The 18,039-nt window shown below is 40.6% G+C and overlaps 1 protein-coding gene across 10 annotated transcripts in view; it reads right to left on the reverse strand.

Moving 5' to 3' along the window:
* The window catches only part of anks1ab (ankyrin repeat and sterile alpha motif domain containing 1Ab), a 45,266-nt gene that overhangs the window by 4,817 nt on the left and 22,410 nt on the right, over positions 1 to 18,039 (reverse strand). For 6 of the 10 annotated variants that reach the window (XR_010666435.1, XM_065955115.1, XM_065955116.1 and 3 more), the window contains 11 exons: positions 17,288 to 17,403; positions 12,886 to 12,984; positions 11,911 to 12,057; positions 9,609 to 9,716; positions 8,276 to 8,446; positions 6,311 to 6,448; positions 4,716 to 4,787; positions 4,385 to 4,468; positions 4,116 to 4,253; positions 2,978 to 3,156; positions 406 to 519 (listed from right to left, as the gene is read on the reverse strand). Coding sequence is in view for 9 of the 10 variants with exons in the window: in XM_065955115.1 (XP_065811187.1) it covers positions 406 to 519; positions 2,978 to 3,156; positions 4,116 to 4,253; positions 4,385 to 4,468; positions 4,716 to 4,787; positions 6,311 to 6,448; positions 8,276 to 8,446; positions 9,609 to 9,716; positions 11,911 to 12,057; positions 12,886 to 12,984; positions 17,288 to 17,403 (1,366 nt within the window). In the remaining variant the exon portion in view is untranslated. The remainder of the gene's footprint in view (positions 1 to 405; positions 520 to 2,977; positions 3,157 to 4,115; positions 4,254 to 4,384; positions 4,469 to 4,715; positions 4,788 to 6,310; positions 6,449 to 8,275; positions 8,447 to 9,608; positions 9,717 to 11,910; positions 12,058 to 12,885; positions 12,985 to 17,287; positions 17,404 to 18,039) is intronic. The other 4 variants (XM_065955119.1, XM_020630650.3, XM_065955120.1 and 1 more) reach the window with 2 other exon arrangements.

An 18,039-nucleotide genomic window follows, 5' to 3' on the forward strand; every position in this document is an offset into this window, starting at 1 on the left:
GTAACACAAAGAATAAGAGCGGGAGCTTAAAACCATCCAACAGACAACTTCAACCATCTTGTTTACGAACCCTCCCTGGCACAATTAAGCCAACAGTCCTCAGAGAAGCGTAAATATAGAGGAAGCAAATCACATCAAGAAGCCCTTTTCTTCCTGAATGTATTTAACCACAGAAATGAACTAAATTCTAAAATGTGCAATGAAGATGAGAGATGGGAAAGTAAAGGGATGAGAAGAACATTTATGCCTGATATATAAATATCCGTATGACAAGGAGACAAAGTGCATCGCAGCACCCGATCAACAACAACCGAAAACAGAAAGAAAAGAAAGAAGAGGAGGGATAATTGTGTAAGCTGATGTGTGGTGATTACAGGTTTAATAGAGGAAAGGAAAGAGAAGGACCTGGACTCCAGGGCTAACAGAGTGCAACGGGAGGAAGGAAGGACGGTGGGTAGTACACGTGTGACAGTGACAGCAGCGGCATTCGAGCAGAGGGGCACCCTGGGAAGCAGGAGGACCAAGAAGACAAGAACAAAGACATGTTAAAAAAAAATGAGAGAATAGAGGGACAGAGCATTAAAACGCACCAAACAGATTATTAAATAGCGGCAGTAGGAGCTGTTGTCACCTGTCTGGAGCTGAAGAAGGCAAATTAATCAAGAAAATTATTCTGCTACTTCTTGTGTTCTTGTAATTGACATTCGCTACAACCCTCCCCTAAAGAGTGCCTGTCCAATCACAGCTTAGCAACCGTAACTAGGCACGGCAGGTCTGTCAAGGTTTGGATTTGTACACATGTTGAAGCGGTGTGCTGAGGCTCTTGTAAGGATTTAAGATTCTGGGAGTGTAGTGTCTTTTTTTAGCCTTCCGACAAACAAACAAATAAATAGTGAGGAGTTATATTTTCAGTGTTCATCTTCTGTAACGTGAGCTGCTTACATTGCATGCTCCGCTAACTAGGTTACTACTGTAGCCACGCAGTGTTACTGCGGAGGCAAAGAAGCACATCATTATGTAACAGCTTTATATGGTTGCAGGATTTTTTTTTTGAAAAGCCTGGTTCACATACACATAGTTTCCCACAGTGTGGAAGCAAGACTAAAATAGATACTACTCAGTGAAAGTTAACTTCAGCAGCCCCATCTTTCTTTTGACAGAAACGAACACTTCAGCAACCGAAGCTGAAATGTATGAGCATGTTGCTCCTCACAGAGTAAGGTCCTGTTACACCAACTTTCATTTCTACAAATGAAAGCATCATTTCAAAATAGGTGTGTAAAAATAAGCAGCCAAACCAGGTTATACAAACACTTTGAGCTTACATGAGTCCCGATCATGATTTAAATACCAGGACTAACTAGTGGTGTTTTCATACAAAAAAAGTCCAGATTTACCTGGAATTCTTCCGGTCAGCATCCTAGTAAAATGTTTGTGTGAAGTTGGGGTCAACCAATGTGTAAATGCAGCAGGAGACATGTAAGAAAATCCACTGCCAGCATGCAGGTGGAGGCAATGCAACCAGTGCTGTCATAGTGCATGTAGTGAAGCAGCAATACTCTTTCCTGCTCCATGTACTGTACACTTACTCGTTGATACTGTGAATATGTTCAGCAGTGTAATATATATGTAAACACAGCAGTGATAGAAAGGCAAAAATAGCATCGGACTTTGTTGTCTTGTCCGCCGCTTCTGCATCGCCCTTTTAACATCATGTCCTGCCTGAGACCCCCCCCCCCCCCCCCGCCATCTGACAGGGAGAGTCTCTAGCTGTGAGTTGCAAATGGAACAAGACAACTCAGAAAGATTTCACGGCTAGCTTTTGTGTTGTTGTTGTTGTAGTGCATGTGTAAAAAGTCTTAGCTTTACTTTGCAATACAGTACAACTGTCTTTCTCCAGCAGGAGCTAGCTTGTTCAACACACTCCCTGATCTAACATAATCCTTACAGCCCAACTAGCTTCAGCCGATAAATTCTGCCAGCAACACTCGTTTTTACAGCAAGACTCATTTCGACTGAAGCCTGTCATTGTGCACTTCTGTTTGAAAGCAAGGACCGATTGTTATAAAAAAATATTGTTAATTTAATTGATTGTGCCTTGCAAACTACACAGCTGTAGCAGCAGTAACTCACGGGGTGGGAGCTAAATGGTCGGTCAAATGACAAAAAACTTTACGGCTAAAACATTTTCTTTTCAAACTGCTATTTTTTTTTAGCATTCACACAGCCATAAAACACATTAAAACAAATTGCAGGAGATAGAAGTCCCCCCCCCATCTCATTTAAAACTTAAACAACCAGCCAGACTCATTACGCAGCTCTGTGATTACTCCATATATTATCCTCACAGGCAGGTAGTAAAACAAAGTGATTTGTCTCTGGAGAAGCATGTGGTCTAACAGTGTGCGTGCTTCTGGCTGTGCAGCTCTCTTAGGTGACAGTGATCACAGAGTGCTCATTATATGCAGCCTGAGAGGTCAATGCATCACTGCGTGGCTCAGAGTATACGTCGACATTTAGGCAACACACTTAATCAATAGTGAGGTAGCAGTGGATCGGTCTAACCAACAGGCCTGAGCCCTCAGGAACGTCCCGGAGGAAATCATAAACCTGCCTGTGGGCAACAAATAAAAATCCTCATTCATCATGTTTCACATATGCACAAAAAAAGAAATCTCCCCCTGATCTGAGTGACTCAGATTTGAGGGGTGGGCGTGATGAAATTGTTAGCAAAGTAATGACTCATCACTTCCAGCCACATACACAGCAAATCTCACTTTCTAGGAGGTCTTTTGGGGTTTCAGGAGGGGGGAAAGTCAGTCACGAGGTCGGTGAACCTTTTCTGAATCACGATTACTTTTCTACTTTACCTCTGTCCCTTAGAAAAGTGGAGCAAATTCAACACACGCAAACACAGGAACACACACAGAAAACACATTCAACAGGTATTTGTAAAGAGGTTGTGAAGGTGGTACTCACTGCTGATCTCCGCATACTATTCCAGGACTGAGAAACAGGACGGCTGGTTTTGGTTTCTATGACCTCTGGGCTCAGAGACGTAGGAGGGACATATTGTCTCGCCCTGGTCTGCATTGCCATCTGATAGGCCACTTCAAATGCCTGCCCCAGTGTGAGGATGATCTCGTAGGTCTGTGTCTGTGTGAATAAAAAAATAAAGTGTTGAATCAGTATAATTTTTAGTATTGACTCAGTGATACAAGACAATAATTTGCAATGTCAGCTGGTGTTTACACAAACAACTTCTTCACAGCGTTTGTCGAAGATAAGCCATTTTTTTACAAACCTGACTAAACATTTTGTTTTTTGTACTTTTTAGCCAAGAAGCTTGGGATAATACATTCAAAAGTTAATATAATTTGTATGACTTCAGACTCCGTCACTGTTATTTAATTGGGTTTTACAAAATCTTTAACAATTATTTGTAGATCCCACAAAACAATATTGTTTTGCATACAAAAGTGCTGCTCCTCACGTTGTCAGGATAGTGACTTTGTGTAATTATATGTTGGGCTCTTGCTTGAATATCCCACGGAGTGTTAGGGAAAAGCCAGAGCTATTAAACAATACACTGTGCACATGGAGCAGTTGCGTTAAATTAAAATAAAGAAGGCAGAAAATTGTGTTGCGGCCTCGTTAAACTTAAAAAAAAAAAATCCCTGCAGTTAACAGACACTTGACGGTGGTTCATCTGCCAAAGATAAAAGATTGCCATTGACCTTTACAGAAGCTCAGACACAAATGATATAATTTTCTATGCCTGTAAATGGAAATGCCAAAATGCCATGCATAGCAGGAGCAAAACCTCAATCAAGTAATTCGATGAGCCAATCAAGGAGATAATGTCTGCAGGATGCTTCATGTTGTTTTAACAGCGGGATACCCGACATCACACAAAAGAAAATGTTCAAGACTAGTAATTGATGAATTTCCGTCATACATCTCAAATATTATATGAAGACTGAGTAATTTTCTCAATGGATCGTGAGGAATCTAATGTTTTTCCAGATGAAAGTGAGTCTTAATGCTTGTGTTTTGAGTAGACAGGGATTGTTAATATTTGTCTCCCTTTCTCCAGAGAGAGCTGTACTACTCACCACTTCCACAGTGCTGAAGACATGGCAGAAGTGGTGGCCACTCTTCAGATCCTTGGTAATATAAGCAAAAGTGCAGAGGTCATCTGGGTCCTGAGCGGCACATGAGATGTTCCTGATCTCGTGCTCCGCAACTATGGTCTAATGGAAAGAGGAGGGGAGTGAGTACTACCTGGAAATCAGGTCCTAATGGGGGCTGAGAGAGTTCGCTGAAATGTTTGTGATTAACAAATCAATACACACTGAGACACACAAACATTCTTTCCCATTACCTTTGTGGCTGCATCAATGAACTTGACCCCTCTATAGGTAATGGATAGTATGACTACTGGACCCTTTCTGGAATCCTTTGATTTCTGCAATAAGGAGTGAGTGGTTAGTGTACACGGTAAAACAAAACACAATGGTTCTAGCACTATAAACAGTAATATTTATGAACTACGACGTGCACAGAATGGGAACAGTGAAAGTCAGTTTTGTTTTTTCTTCTCATGTCTGACATTTTTATAGTTTATTTGCTGGAATTTACTCAATTTGATAAAACACTTAAGCTTTTGTTCTTTGAAGTGAAGGGAATTGTTAAAGCATTTCAGTTTTACTTACCCTAATTTTGGCACAGGCATCTTGTGTGGATTCAATACCTCGAAGATCCCTGATTATCATTGATCCTAGGTACTAAAAGAACAAATCAAAACACAACAAGGTTGGTTTAATACTATTCCAACATGGGTTCTGACCACAGAATGTATGAAGAAGTGAGTGTAGCTTAAAGTTTAGCATTTGGTAGCTGCCATCTTGTTTTTTGGGAAGTAGAAGTACCATATTTGGGTGTATATGCATCGTTATGTTTCTATACTAACTCAGACATTCCAACGAGAGAGTGAAATTTCACTCACAGGAGGCCATGCCCTTAAAGGGATACTTCACCCATTTGCATTAAGCTTTGTATCATTAGAAACCTGGTAGTATTTTTTAATGGTTGTGCATCCCGCCCTCATTTTCCCCTGAGATGGGAAATCTTTGTATTTCTAAATCTGATAAGGAGCTTCCAGTGACACAAAATGACGATTTTTGCATCACTCGAAGCTGTTGCGGTTAGCAGGGTGAAACTACAACGCTAGTTCCTCATATTTTCGACCACTGAAGCTACAGACCTATCACAGATCAGTGGGTGGGAACTCACTCCCAGAATCGAAACTTAACATCCGCCATATTTCTTAGAAGCTATGCTAACAGGCGCTATGGAGAAAGCTGATAATGCCAAAAAAATATAAATATAGCGGTGAGACGGCTGCTGCGACAGGCCGGTCTGTTTTGGGAGCTTCGGCCGCTGGCTGCCGTTTTACGGCTATATTGCTATACTGCTGTCTGCCGCCGGTGCCAGCTCAGCAACCGAGACATAATGCCTGCCTGTCGGGGGCGGTGAGGACGAGGAGCCCAGGGCGGCTCGAGCTGGGGCGGACTGGTAGTGTCGGTGCTCTCACTGTTTGCCTATGGACACAGACATAGAACCTGTTTTTTGCCAGGAATTTCCAAGATGCTAATTCCTTCTGGAAGAAATCCCGGAATCAGTTGAGGAAACGGCCTTATGTGTTGAAGTAAACATGTCTGTAAACCTGACCTTAGTGGAAGTGTCCTGCGGTGCTGTGCATTCTGGGATTTGGTGTCTCTCATCCACGAGTCAAAAAAGACACTTTCTGCCTTTTCTCAGCCAAGAAGGCACCAACTTCAAAATTGATTTCACATTTCTACATATGACCCAATGTCAATACAGATTCATGTTTCAACGGGTGAAGTATCCCTTTAAGGATACCCTTATTTATCATCAATAAATCGGACCATAATTAACTAAATAAGAATCATGCTGTATTTAATAACACTTAAAACTAGTAATTGGGAATCTTAAAATGTTCCATTTTTCAAATGGGCTTCATACATGGGACAACCAGTGCAGTCTTCTCCTGCTGGCCACAAGAAAGAATGCAGGTTTAAGTCACTTTTGCATTTGGCTTCAGTTGAACTAGAGATTACATCCACAACTTCATATACAGCCTATGTTGCTGACATGCTTCAAACTGACTAAAGAGCACAAGATGGAAACACTTCAGTTCAGTTTTTAGACAAAAAGCAGGAATATGGTATAAAAAATTGCAGGTCTGTGTCCTTGCTAAAAAAAACAGACAACAAAAATGACTTACAGTTGCCTCGTATCCGCAGGATTCCAGGATGAGTTTCTCAGGCTGGTGATGCCAGGCGGATACGGTGGCGTAGGTAGCAGACTGGCTCGGCGGCCGGAGGTTTAAACGAGAGTCTTTATGTCGTTCACTCTGTCTGTCCTGTACAGTGAACGCACCAGGAAGAGGAAACATTACCAACATGTTTTACTTGGAAAAAAAGCTTACGGAAATGGCAGTCCTCGCAGTTTTAACCTCTCATCTATTTTTTCACACATATACAAAGCTGAGTCTGTATAAAGGACTATTATTATAATCATTACTGGAACTGAACGTTTGTAGAGACAATGACTCCATGTACAGTTGCATCTCAGTCAAGGTAGTGAGGTACAACATCTGACTGTTGCACATTAGTGTAAAAGCAGCTGAAGTCTGCTTGGTCAGCGTTTCTCTAGAAGTCCTTTATGATCTGCTGGTTTGCTCATGAATATTCATGACAAGGTTTGGGCCTTTTGGTCAAAGTGGGCTTTGCTTGGCTCTCTCATAAATCACTTGTCAGAGTAAAATATACCATTGGAAATAATCCACTAAGCATTTGGGGGAAATGATGAGTATTGATTTTAAACTTAATGGATCCCTGTGAGTGCAATCAGGCAACATTTCCCTGATCTGTGGATGCTCCCATGTGTTTTCTCGTCGGCGTCTGTGAGTCAGAAAAACTAGGGCTGCCATCTTGACTTTGAATGTGTCGTAAACTGACCTTAAGCAGTTGGTCGAATTTGATCACTGGGTTATTCTTGGTTTTTATTCTTCAATAGGAATCAAAGAACTTCAGGGAAGCACAGAGTAACTGAATATTTCTTCAATCACAGAGCTGATTTGAGACAATTCTCTTACAAAGCTTCTCTTTTCCCGAATGAGTTTGCTTTTTGTACCTTCTTCATCACCAGTTTAATTTGTTTTGGTTTTTTTTGTGCTAAAAAGAGTGGATGTGACGTCAAGAATACCAGCTCTGTTTACAAATGCAGCTCCCGAAACTTTCTTCACCAAATAAACACAGTAGACCAAGAAAGGCAAGAGTTAACGTAATGAAGATTAACACAAATGATTGAATCTGGGAACAGTGAAAGAACAGACTCTGTTCTGCTGCATTCTGTACCAACCTGCGGGATCTTTGCCCCGTTATACGTAAGTCAAATATGGGCTTTGGTTAAGGGGCAGGACATCTATACTGTGGCTCCACCAGCCAGATCCCTTCTGTATATGTCTTGGCTCCAAATGACATAATCCAGCACAATAGCTCAATGCCCGTCATGGGAGTATTTTGGCAGAATTCATACAAAAGGAGGGGAAGTGACGCACTGACCACAAATATATATACTGAATGGGTAAGTTCCACCCAGGTATATTAATGAGTTACGAAAGCTATCACAGTGTCAGCATGTGAATCTCTAACACAGAGTTTGTACAGCCTAAAAAGAAAAATTCAAGCACTCCCAAGCTACCAAACCAAATTTCCAAACTCTTAAAGTCTTTATCATCACATCTACAATCTATTATACCAGCTACTAGACAAAATTGTTTCTTTGTTTCATTTTAGCTTTTTACTCGTGGTGACTCATAATGTAAATGCACACAAAAGCAGCCATTTCCCAATGAGCATATTCAAATTCGAGCATTATTTTATCCTTGAAATCATAATGTTTGAAGTGAAGCATTTTGAAGCCATATCATATTGCTGTCTTGTATCTTATGGAAAACCTTTAATACTCCTTTAAGGTCTTTATTGGTTACAGTCTGATGTGGCTGTGGTTCTCTGGGTTAGCCCACTGCGTCAGAAAAATGTGACTACAACTCCAACAGCATGTGACAAGACAGCCTGACACATCCGGCTGTGTACAGCCTCCTCCTCTATTATTCAGCCAGTCGTTCACTGAAAGTCTGTTCTTTGGTGTTTTCCCAGAAGAAGATAAAAGAGGAAGGACTCACTACAGAGCGCGGCCTCTCGCAATATGAGCGCAGAGAAACACTACAGTCTTGGTCGACTCCTCTCCGCCTCCGGTCCGTCTCAGTCAAGGGCAGGAGCATGTCCATGGAGCGACTGGTGTAGGGGTCCATCTGACTGAGGGGGGATGTGGTCTGGGACAGGAGGTCATGAAACTGCCACATACAAACAAACACACAAACAGCACAAATTAATGGTTTGACAGCACTGTCTACACGGCTTTTTTCCCTGATCTACAGCCAAGACTAATCCTCAACAAAAGAGCCTCTTCCAAGGAGATACTCAGTTCTTTTCAGGCCAGTATAATCTGCCTGGGAAATCAGCCCTGAGTATTTAACTGTTGTGAACATAATGATATTGAAGAATCTCTTTCCAAAATTAGACATCGGTTGCTAAAAAAAAGGATCCATTTTCTCACAAAATGATGTTGGCATGGAAATAAAGCTTCTCATGAAACGTTGTTTACCTTCTATCTGAAGCTCTGTTTGGATTGTGGTTCAAAAAGAAAGATAACAGGGTGTAATCACTGATCTCTATTTAAATACTGAGCACTAGAACAACATATGTGAACCCTTTTTTTAGCTTTTTTAGTGATCACTAAATTTGGGTTATATTGGAGAGTTGAGCAGACCTACCACTTTTAATTGGCCATATTGAGAATACCCATCTGTTAACTTAATTAGCATTAACATCATGTTTCCGCACCCTAAATTGTAGATCTAACAATGCTGATGTCTGATTTACACACTTGTGTGACTAGGAGCTTTAAAACATTGTTTTCAACTGCACTCTCTTTTTTTCTAGCTTCAAGGAAGGGTCAAGATCAAGTCAATGCCACAATACATGCATTCATTTTCCTCTACCATGAGGCTCAGGGTAGGAGGCTCAAATACTTATTTATCATTTTGAATCTCTGTGTTCCTGATTGCAAGTCCCAAAAACAGAAAGATTCTGACAAATTTTCGTCATGATCACTTTGGGTATAATGCTGAGGTTAGCTTTTTGAGTGACAGTTGGTAATGGGTTTTTTCAGGCCAAATATCCCTTTGGATTATCACTGTTCATTGTCTTTTTAATTTCTGTATAATCGTGAAGCTGTGAAAAATGGTGCTGATTTTGTGGATTCCATACCAGTAGGATTGGCAACCTGAAACAGCAATCTTTTAATACACTTTTGATATCAGTAATTGAGCTTCCTTCCTTCCTTGAGCGTGATGTCAGGAAAAATGCCACCTTGATAAAATGGCTATTAAAGCACAACAATAAAGACTTCATCACAATGCAAATGAGTATCAGGTTCTATATCACCAGTCTTACCAAGATTGGAGACAAACGACGGGACTTAGAAGGAGCCTCTTCATACGGTCTCTCTGCTAAAGAAGCAATGATCCTCTTTCTGTGGCCCAGGGGACCAACCTTAATAACCTAGAGAGGGAAGTTCAGGGCACATATAAGGCAAGCTTCTCATAAATATCTCAAACACACACATCATCTATCTACTGTGGACTAAGCTAATAGAGATATATCTAAAATACACTGACACACAGTTGGTGGCATGAACCCCTCTCTGGCAGGCTTCCACTAGCAAACAGAAATGACTCTCGTCAATAATTCAGCCTCAATCTGTTTTGCCGTAAGCTTAAAGTACAGCACTGTCTCCTTCCCAGGACGCTCTATAATTCACGACCCATTTTTTTTTTTTTTTTTACACAGTGCTTAAATAACAGAGGAGAATTTGACGATTTATGGGACAGAATATGTAAATAACCATGCCATTCAAAAACTGTTTTGCAAAGACCCATTTCATTTGTCACAATTTGGATATATGTTTTTAATTAAGGGAATTTTAATGCTGCAATTTCACCCTGTCACACCTCTATCCCCAGCATCTCTGTCTCTCTAAACCTTTTACAAATTCTTTCTCCGCTTCTGTGGCTAAAACCCACTGAGGAGGTAGTATAGGTTAATTTTATGTAGTCAAAACTCATTATCCTAACACTGTATATTTGCATAATTGGCTATTAACATTCATGCTCATCCAGTGAAGGTGGATGTCGAGTGATTAATGTTACATTTGTAATTATGTCGCTGGTACAAAATATTCCATAACAGGCTCATATGCTTCTTTGTCTGAGGGCTTCAATTATTTATTCAGTGAGAGTCAGAGGACGGAGATGCAACTGGTCTTTCCTCTGGATCTCTGGTGCTGTTTTCATTATTTTCATGTGCAGAATTCCACTGAGGCCAGTATGCATGAGGTATGTGATATAGGAGAAGATTTAAATACTAATAAAGAGCCGTGGGATTATATGGGAGTGTAAACCAGCCCATAGATCAAATTGATGGTTCCTACTATTTGCTGAAAGATGCTAGAGAGGCTGAAGGAAAATGAAATGGGCAGCGCAAGTTCTGCCAAGATGCTCAGAGGCAGTTCTGCTATTCTGCACACTGAAAGTAATGTGCCCTGCTCTCACACCCATCTTTCTGTACTAAGTCGCGGTCTGCTGGACACCATCCCTCTAACACTGCATACTGTATGTCTGGCTACTGCTGCTGCAGCAGCTGTTGCAGCTCTCTGCCATTTTGCCACCGCTGTCTTTGAACTTATCGCAACAAAACACACATGGAAATGTGCGGATAAGTCGGAAAAATATGATCTCTGTAAAGAAGCTAATCACTTCTCAGACGCTGGTTATCAGCCATGTTCGAGCCTGTTTGGATTGTCTGGTAGCCTGTCACAACATAAACAATGTATTTGTCTACACTATTAGTTTTTACTGCTTTAAGTCTTAAACTTTAACAAATATAATGTCAGCACATCATTGTAATCAGCTTATAAAGGCTTTAACATCAGTAGTGACAAATTACCCAAATAAATATATCAATCAATATATTAATACCACTTTAGGAGAAACTTGATGGTCTCTGCAATGAAGTGGAAGTAAATTGTGTTTCATTCCACAACAAATAAGGCATTTCAGATAAGTAAAAAAAATAGACTTTTTATAGCATATGCCTTAAGTGTCTTTCCTCTCCTTCTTATCATCTTACAAAGGCTCAGAATCTCAGGAAGCCATGGGGACACCACTGCTTTAGTCTGAACACACACAAACTCACTAACGGACAAACCAACCGAATTCAGCATCATTTCTCCGTCCCTTTCACAAGTTTATTCCACCAGAAATTATTGCTTTATAATTAAAAAATTGGCATACAATTTTACTTTATTGCCAAGAAGATTAAAATGAATCGTAATCCCCCGTCATCGATCACCACATTGCTCTTCAATTTAGATTGTATCAGCTAAGTATCTACTAATTACTAAGCGATGTTTCTGTTGTAATTTAATGCAAACACTTTCATTATTGAGCATCTCTCTGTTATTTCAGGATTGTTTTTTAAAAAAACCTCTTAATCTCCAACATGATCCATAACTCTGATAAGACCACTCTATGTGAGACCACTCTGTGACACCTGGTCCTGAATGTCTCAACACATGAGGCCATGAACAATCCTGTTTTTTTAAGAGCTTTAGAGACAATTTAATTCTCATTCCATCATCCAGAAGAGGCCAAAATCCAACATAGTCCTGGATAAAATAAAAGAGACAGCTTCTTACATTGACAATCTCCAGCTCCCACAGGTTCTTCACACACTCCAGTGTGCGGTAGCCACTTGAGAGAAAGTTGGGCAGATATTCATGCAGACCCAGACCATCTAGCCACGAGGCAAGAGATGTGCTGCCATCACAGCCCAGTGCTTTTACCTGCAGTGAAGGGAAAGACAAATGTAGGAGAGCAGCTACTGTAACTTTCTCTACGGAGAAAGGGACTTGAAGTAGGAATGAAAATATTATATAATTGCTTAGAAATTTTGTTCATAAATCTGCTTTTCCTAACGTTTTTTCTGAAATCACCATCACATCAAAACTGTGTAGTCAAATACTTTTGTTCTTGATTAAATACCTGAAAACCCAATGCTATTGAAAAGCAGCATACGTTATACATTATTTAAAAATGTAGCATGCAAACTTCCGTCTATGCTTTATATATAATACATATCAGAATTGGAACGGAAGGAAAATAACCTTTATTGTGTATTTGTTAATTCAATGAAAATGCTCTATGGTTTCACAAGTCAAGCTAAAACCCAAGAATGAAGTGAAACCCAAACATAATCGCAATACCAGTCTTCTTCAGGATGGGACCTGTCCATGTTTTTAAGATTTTCATAATGAAATAGCCAATTGAGTAAAGAACTTCTACTTTTTTAAAAGGAGAGTTCCTTGTTTTTTTTCTCCCCTTTTGAAGTTAATGTTCAAACCTTCCAATTATATTGGGGTTTTTTGCCTCTAAATCCAAGTGTCTGTGGTTAAAAATGGTAAATTATGGACTGTTTATTCTTGGGTCGTTGCTATTCAGGTAAACAAAACTGCATTTGTATTTACCGACATCCACTAAAACCTTGTTTTCCCTTTACTGTTTATTTTGCTTGCCATTATTTTGATAAACATCCTGAAATGTTGACCTCCTCCTGAGACCCTGTCAGTCACTGTTTCTCCTCAGTGCCGAGGTTAAATTATGATGTTAAGTACCTTGGGCAAGCTGCGTGCCGCATGAAGGATTTTCTTTCTGTGTCCTGGGTCGGTGATCCCCATGTCTCTGAGATCCTGGTCCTCCATCACGTTACTTCCCTGCACGAGCACAAACGCAAGAGACACACACAAGTAAACGCATTCACGCACAGGCACACACACACACACACACACACACACACACACACACACACACACAGAGCCATACTCAAACACATGCAGGCAAACATTCACACACACACACAAGCGAAGGCACAGAAACAATACACAATAGGGACATACAACAGTACAATATATGAAAATAATACCGTAATACTGTGAATCGTGAAGTGATGTACATATCTGCACACTCAGCAGAGTCTTCACATGAAATATAGTACTGACATACATACATGAGGACATAGGTCAATCAAAATATCATGACTTGTTCTACAATGCAACTACTACTTAGGCATAATGATAGCAGTGCAAACACACTCATTCTTATAAATTACACACATGAACACACAGGCAGAATATGCACACAAGCAGAGTGGGAGGACAATGAAGTCAAATGAATTGAGCATGCCAAGAGTAATCAATCTGATCTGGTGCGACTCAGAGGGAACAAAGCCTTCATAGCTGCAGCAGCATCTACTGGATCTCTGTGCGGCTGTGTTTCGTTGAGGCAAACCAAATTCTCAAAGAAGAAGTGCAGAACATTGCACTACACTTTGTACAAATTTCTTAATTTAGAACAACGAACAACAATCTTTTTCCACCTCCTGAAATCTTCCCTGACAAGCAGATTCTTGTCTATTTCATGTAGCCGTACATATTTGCCGCTCCAGCTGCTTTGTCATCTTATTCTGGTTTATAGGCAGGAATAAAGATACAAGGAGAAACCCTGAAAATGTGGAGCTAAGCGTTTTTTCCCCACTGGGCTGCCGCAGATTGATTCTTCCCGGCCAAGAATGTTAAAATGTTCTGTAGTCTTTACTCAATCTGCTCTTACTGGATTGGTTTCAGAGCACAATGCAGCAGTGTTCACAGGCCTGTATCAGGGTGCAGTCTGGAGATTACTCACTGATCGCGAGAATAAAGGTCAAAATGAGGCAGGGTCTGATGTAAGGGAGGCCCAAAATAGACTCTCCACTTTTATTAACACGGTTTGAAGTTTGATGATGCCTCGGGAGACTCTGTAAACTTATTATTTCATGCTGCATTTGAAACATGTAACGGGAATGTATGGTTCAGTTCTTACATAGCTTATGAGCTATCGTGGTTTGATTTAACATGATACGACTTGCAGATGCAGCCATGGTAGAAGTCCTTCATCTCTCTAAATGCGCTCAGTTAATTCAACAGTGAATTAGAATTGCTCTGCTGCTCTGCACCACAGAGGAAGTGTTTGGGAAAAAATCTAATTTTGTGAGTTTTTCCAAAAGTCATATGTGTAACAATATGGATGTTCAATTCTACATTCTAACATTTTAGAGAGAGCAGGCTGCAGGATCTGATGAAATATTAATGCAGAAAAGATGCAATGTAAATGCACGATGGGGAACTTTTTTTTGCCTCGTTTCAACACAAGTTAGGAGATCAGAGCATTCAAGTGATGTTCAAGTCCACTGAGATTGATCACATCTGAACATGTCCAGCACATTCTGAAAGGGCAAGATATAAAACATTCACCATGTCTGTCTGACTACTCTGACCTTTCCCTTGTTTGCATCTTCTACATCCTTGTAAATATCCATGGGTAATTTGCCTTGTGAAGCTAATGATTTATTTCCCTGATACATCAAGTCCCGAAGACACATTACTTGTGGCGTGAAAATGAACATCAGAATGACTAATGATCCATAGTCTTCTTCAAATTATATTCCAGAGATCTCCAATGTCAGAATCTTGCAACACAAGAAGATAAAAAAGTTGCACTGTTTTTTATTTTACAATTGTCTGAATAATGTGTAAGGCAATACAATGACATACACCAATACTTTTAATAATAAGCTTGATAATTATTTGATACCTTGGGCTAAATTGGGCTATTGAGAGAAATGTTGCATGTCATTAAGCAGGACTGATTTATGGCACTGGGTTTACCAGTGTTGTCTATTAATTTAATGATCACGTTGGTTGGTTAGGGGTTCAATTTAGTGCATTTGTGAAACAATAGTATTCAAGTTCTGACTATAGAGAGAGATTATAGAAAAGCCATACAAAAGCCCGGATGAGAATTGAGGAGGATAACAATAATAATAATTTTAATATTCTAATATTAATATGATGAAGGATCTTTGGGGTCCAGGTGCTCCTGTGGTAAAGGTGCATTGCATTTTTTATGAATGCATGATCATTGATTTGGTAAGAGCCTAGAATCCTTTGTTACATACCATTCCTGTTATCTTTTCAGTGTGTATATACGTATACATTTACAAATCAATATGTGTTAAAGAGTAATAGTACCACTGTTAGTTTTAAAAGCCAATTGTTCCCTGCAGAGGTGCAGTAAAAAAGACAGAGAAGACGGATTTATGTTGTGTTTCAGTAGCATAACGATCGGTTGATTAGGCATAAAAAAAGCTGCTGTGTGTTCATGTGAAAAAGGCATGTGGAATCCAAATCAATCAGGGATGGGCGGGTTGCAAGAGGGGTGGTCATGGCTAACGGAGAAGGGGGAAGAATTTCACGAGCTTCATTGGAAGCCAAATAATTTAAGTTGCTTGGAGTGAAAAGCAAAGTTATGTTTGTCTAGTTTTGCTTAAAATTGATCCAAACCTGGATTAAAAATGATGATTTTATCTGAACCATGGATTTGGTGATGTGTTGCTACAATATTTCTTATTTGTCTCTGTCTGAGAAACTATGTAATGTTGACTCTGTCTCTTAATACCATACAGTATATTTTGGCATTTGGGTACTGCAATGTCTTGGTGCCTTTTTGTTTGAGACTTACACCAGCCATGATGATTTCTCAGCATCCATATCATATTGTAATTATTTGATCTGACTATATTCTCTGATGTGAAATACTACTGCTCAAGTCAAGTTGCAACCTTTTGACAGAATATAATCCAGTTGTGATAATTCTACTTTTTGTGGCATGGAGTATGTGTGCAGGTTCAAATACATTTCTGACCCTGTTTTGTAGTAAGAGGTGTCACATGGTCATAGAATTACTATTATGTGTGAACTCATACCTCACTAGAAAGAAAAACAGACCAGAGAGCAGCGGTCCTCCACTGAAACACTTTGTGAATACAACCACTTTCCCTCTGAGCTTACTGGTCCCACTTATCTCAGCTCAACTGTGAGAAACTGATGTAACATACAGCCTATTGTGCTAATGCAGCTCTGTGGTCTGAAAAATGTACAGATTTGCCCTTTGGGTCTAGTTATTTACAGTGTACTGCCATGTTTTTCAAAGTAACATCACCTGAGGATTGAAAACGTAATTGTGTTTTCTACAATCATAGCTAAATGCAAAATCAAGTTCCCTTACACACGCGCTTTTACAGGAAACATGATAATGCTTTTAGTCAAATTTTGGACGTACTTTTGGCTGCAGTTAAATGAAATTATCAATATGTAATCATACAGAGGCGTTTAAAAATGCAAAGCATCATGCAAAATGTGTCAATGCCTTTCAGAAACACTAATCTGTCTGATCATGTCTTCTAATCCATCACAGCGGACAAATAGCTTTCCATAATTTACTTACTATTCAAATGATACATTTAGAAAATAAATGTTTCATCAAAATCTAAAAATCTTGAGTATTCAGTGCATAAATACAGCATTCGAGCACGCTGCTGCAGTGTAATTATACACTGTGCAGTCTTAACAAGACAGTCTCATAAGCACCACGAGCAGAGCACTATTTGAAGAGGATTTAATGAGATTTGGTGATCAACCATGCAAAAATGTATTTAACTAGAGTTTGTTTAGACTGAGGACAGTTTTTGCAGGTTTATCTGGGTCAAGAGAGGTCAAGTGAGGTGACAGTAAATCAGAAGATTGGCTATTCAATTGTACAGTGAATGATATTGCATTATTGGGAAGGCTGAGTGAAAGGTAATAGGTTTTGGTTGTCATTTGTCTTCCCTTTGGTGAGAGCCCATAGTCCTTACAGAGATTCAGTGTGAGGCCATTCATCTTAGCAGGAGCAGGAGGAGCATTGCACAGAGGTAAAGAGGAGTTATGAAGGGGGAAGGAAGGGAAAGGGTGCAGGGGGGAGTGAGAAAAAGGAGAGAGGGGGGGGGGGGGGGGGGGTGAGTGGAGCCACTGAGAGACATGCAGAGGGTGAGAGAGGAGAGCAGTGACAGAAAAAGACAAATGCAACTAGGTTGACACAGGCAGAGACAGGGTGATGTAAAGTGGAAGCGACCCCTGAGCTGACGTGCTGCAGGTGACTCACCATGAATCGTAGGTCGTCGAAGCCATTGAGCAGGAACTTGCTCTCGTACTGCGGCAGCCCCACGTGCTCCAGCCACTCTCCGACCGGCTGGTCCAGGGCTTTACCACAGGCCCCATCTGCCGAGAGAGGGAAGCGCTTCAGCAGGGAGAAGCCGTTCAGCCGGTAGCAGCGGCACTCAGAGGACGACACATGGCATTGCCACATCATCCTCGGCCAGCAGAGGCAGAGCCGAGTGCAGCAGCACCAGGCGGGGTGGGGGGGAGACAGGGTCCAGGCCGGGGGTGAGGGGCTCCCAAGGTAAAGGCGGGGGCCCAGCTAACTCAAACACAGGAGGAGGGTAGGAAGTGCTGCAGGCCAAGCTCAAGCCCTGCAGGGGACTGACTAGGCTAATGTACACCCACTGGTGTTAATGTGACTGACTGGAAATGTCAGGCGAGGGTGGAGGTAGTGCAGGGAAGGAAGCCCATCTGAAGCTTGGTAACGTTAGTTATGTTGGACTAAGCCACTACGGCATCTTCCAACAAACAGGGTTCACTAAACATTCCTTTAGTGAGCAGATGAGCGAGTGTTAAAACAAGTGTCTAGCTAGTCCATTAACATAATACTACTGAACACGACAAGTCAAGAGAGTAAATAATTTTCAGGCTTAGGAAAAATGGAAATATTATCATTATGTCAGACATTTTCATACATCACAAATGTTTACTCTGCTAAAATTATCCCCGCCATTTTTTTCTAAAATTAGAAATAAC

The sequence above is a fragment of the Labrus bergylta genome, chromosome 5 (assembly GCF_963930695.1).
Source record: "Labrus bergylta chromosome 5, fLabBer1.1, whole genome shotgun sequence".
In the NCBI taxonomy this organism is placed as follows: domain Eukaryota; kingdom Metazoa; phylum Chordata; class Actinopteri; order Labriformes; family Labridae; genus Labrus; species Labrus bergylta.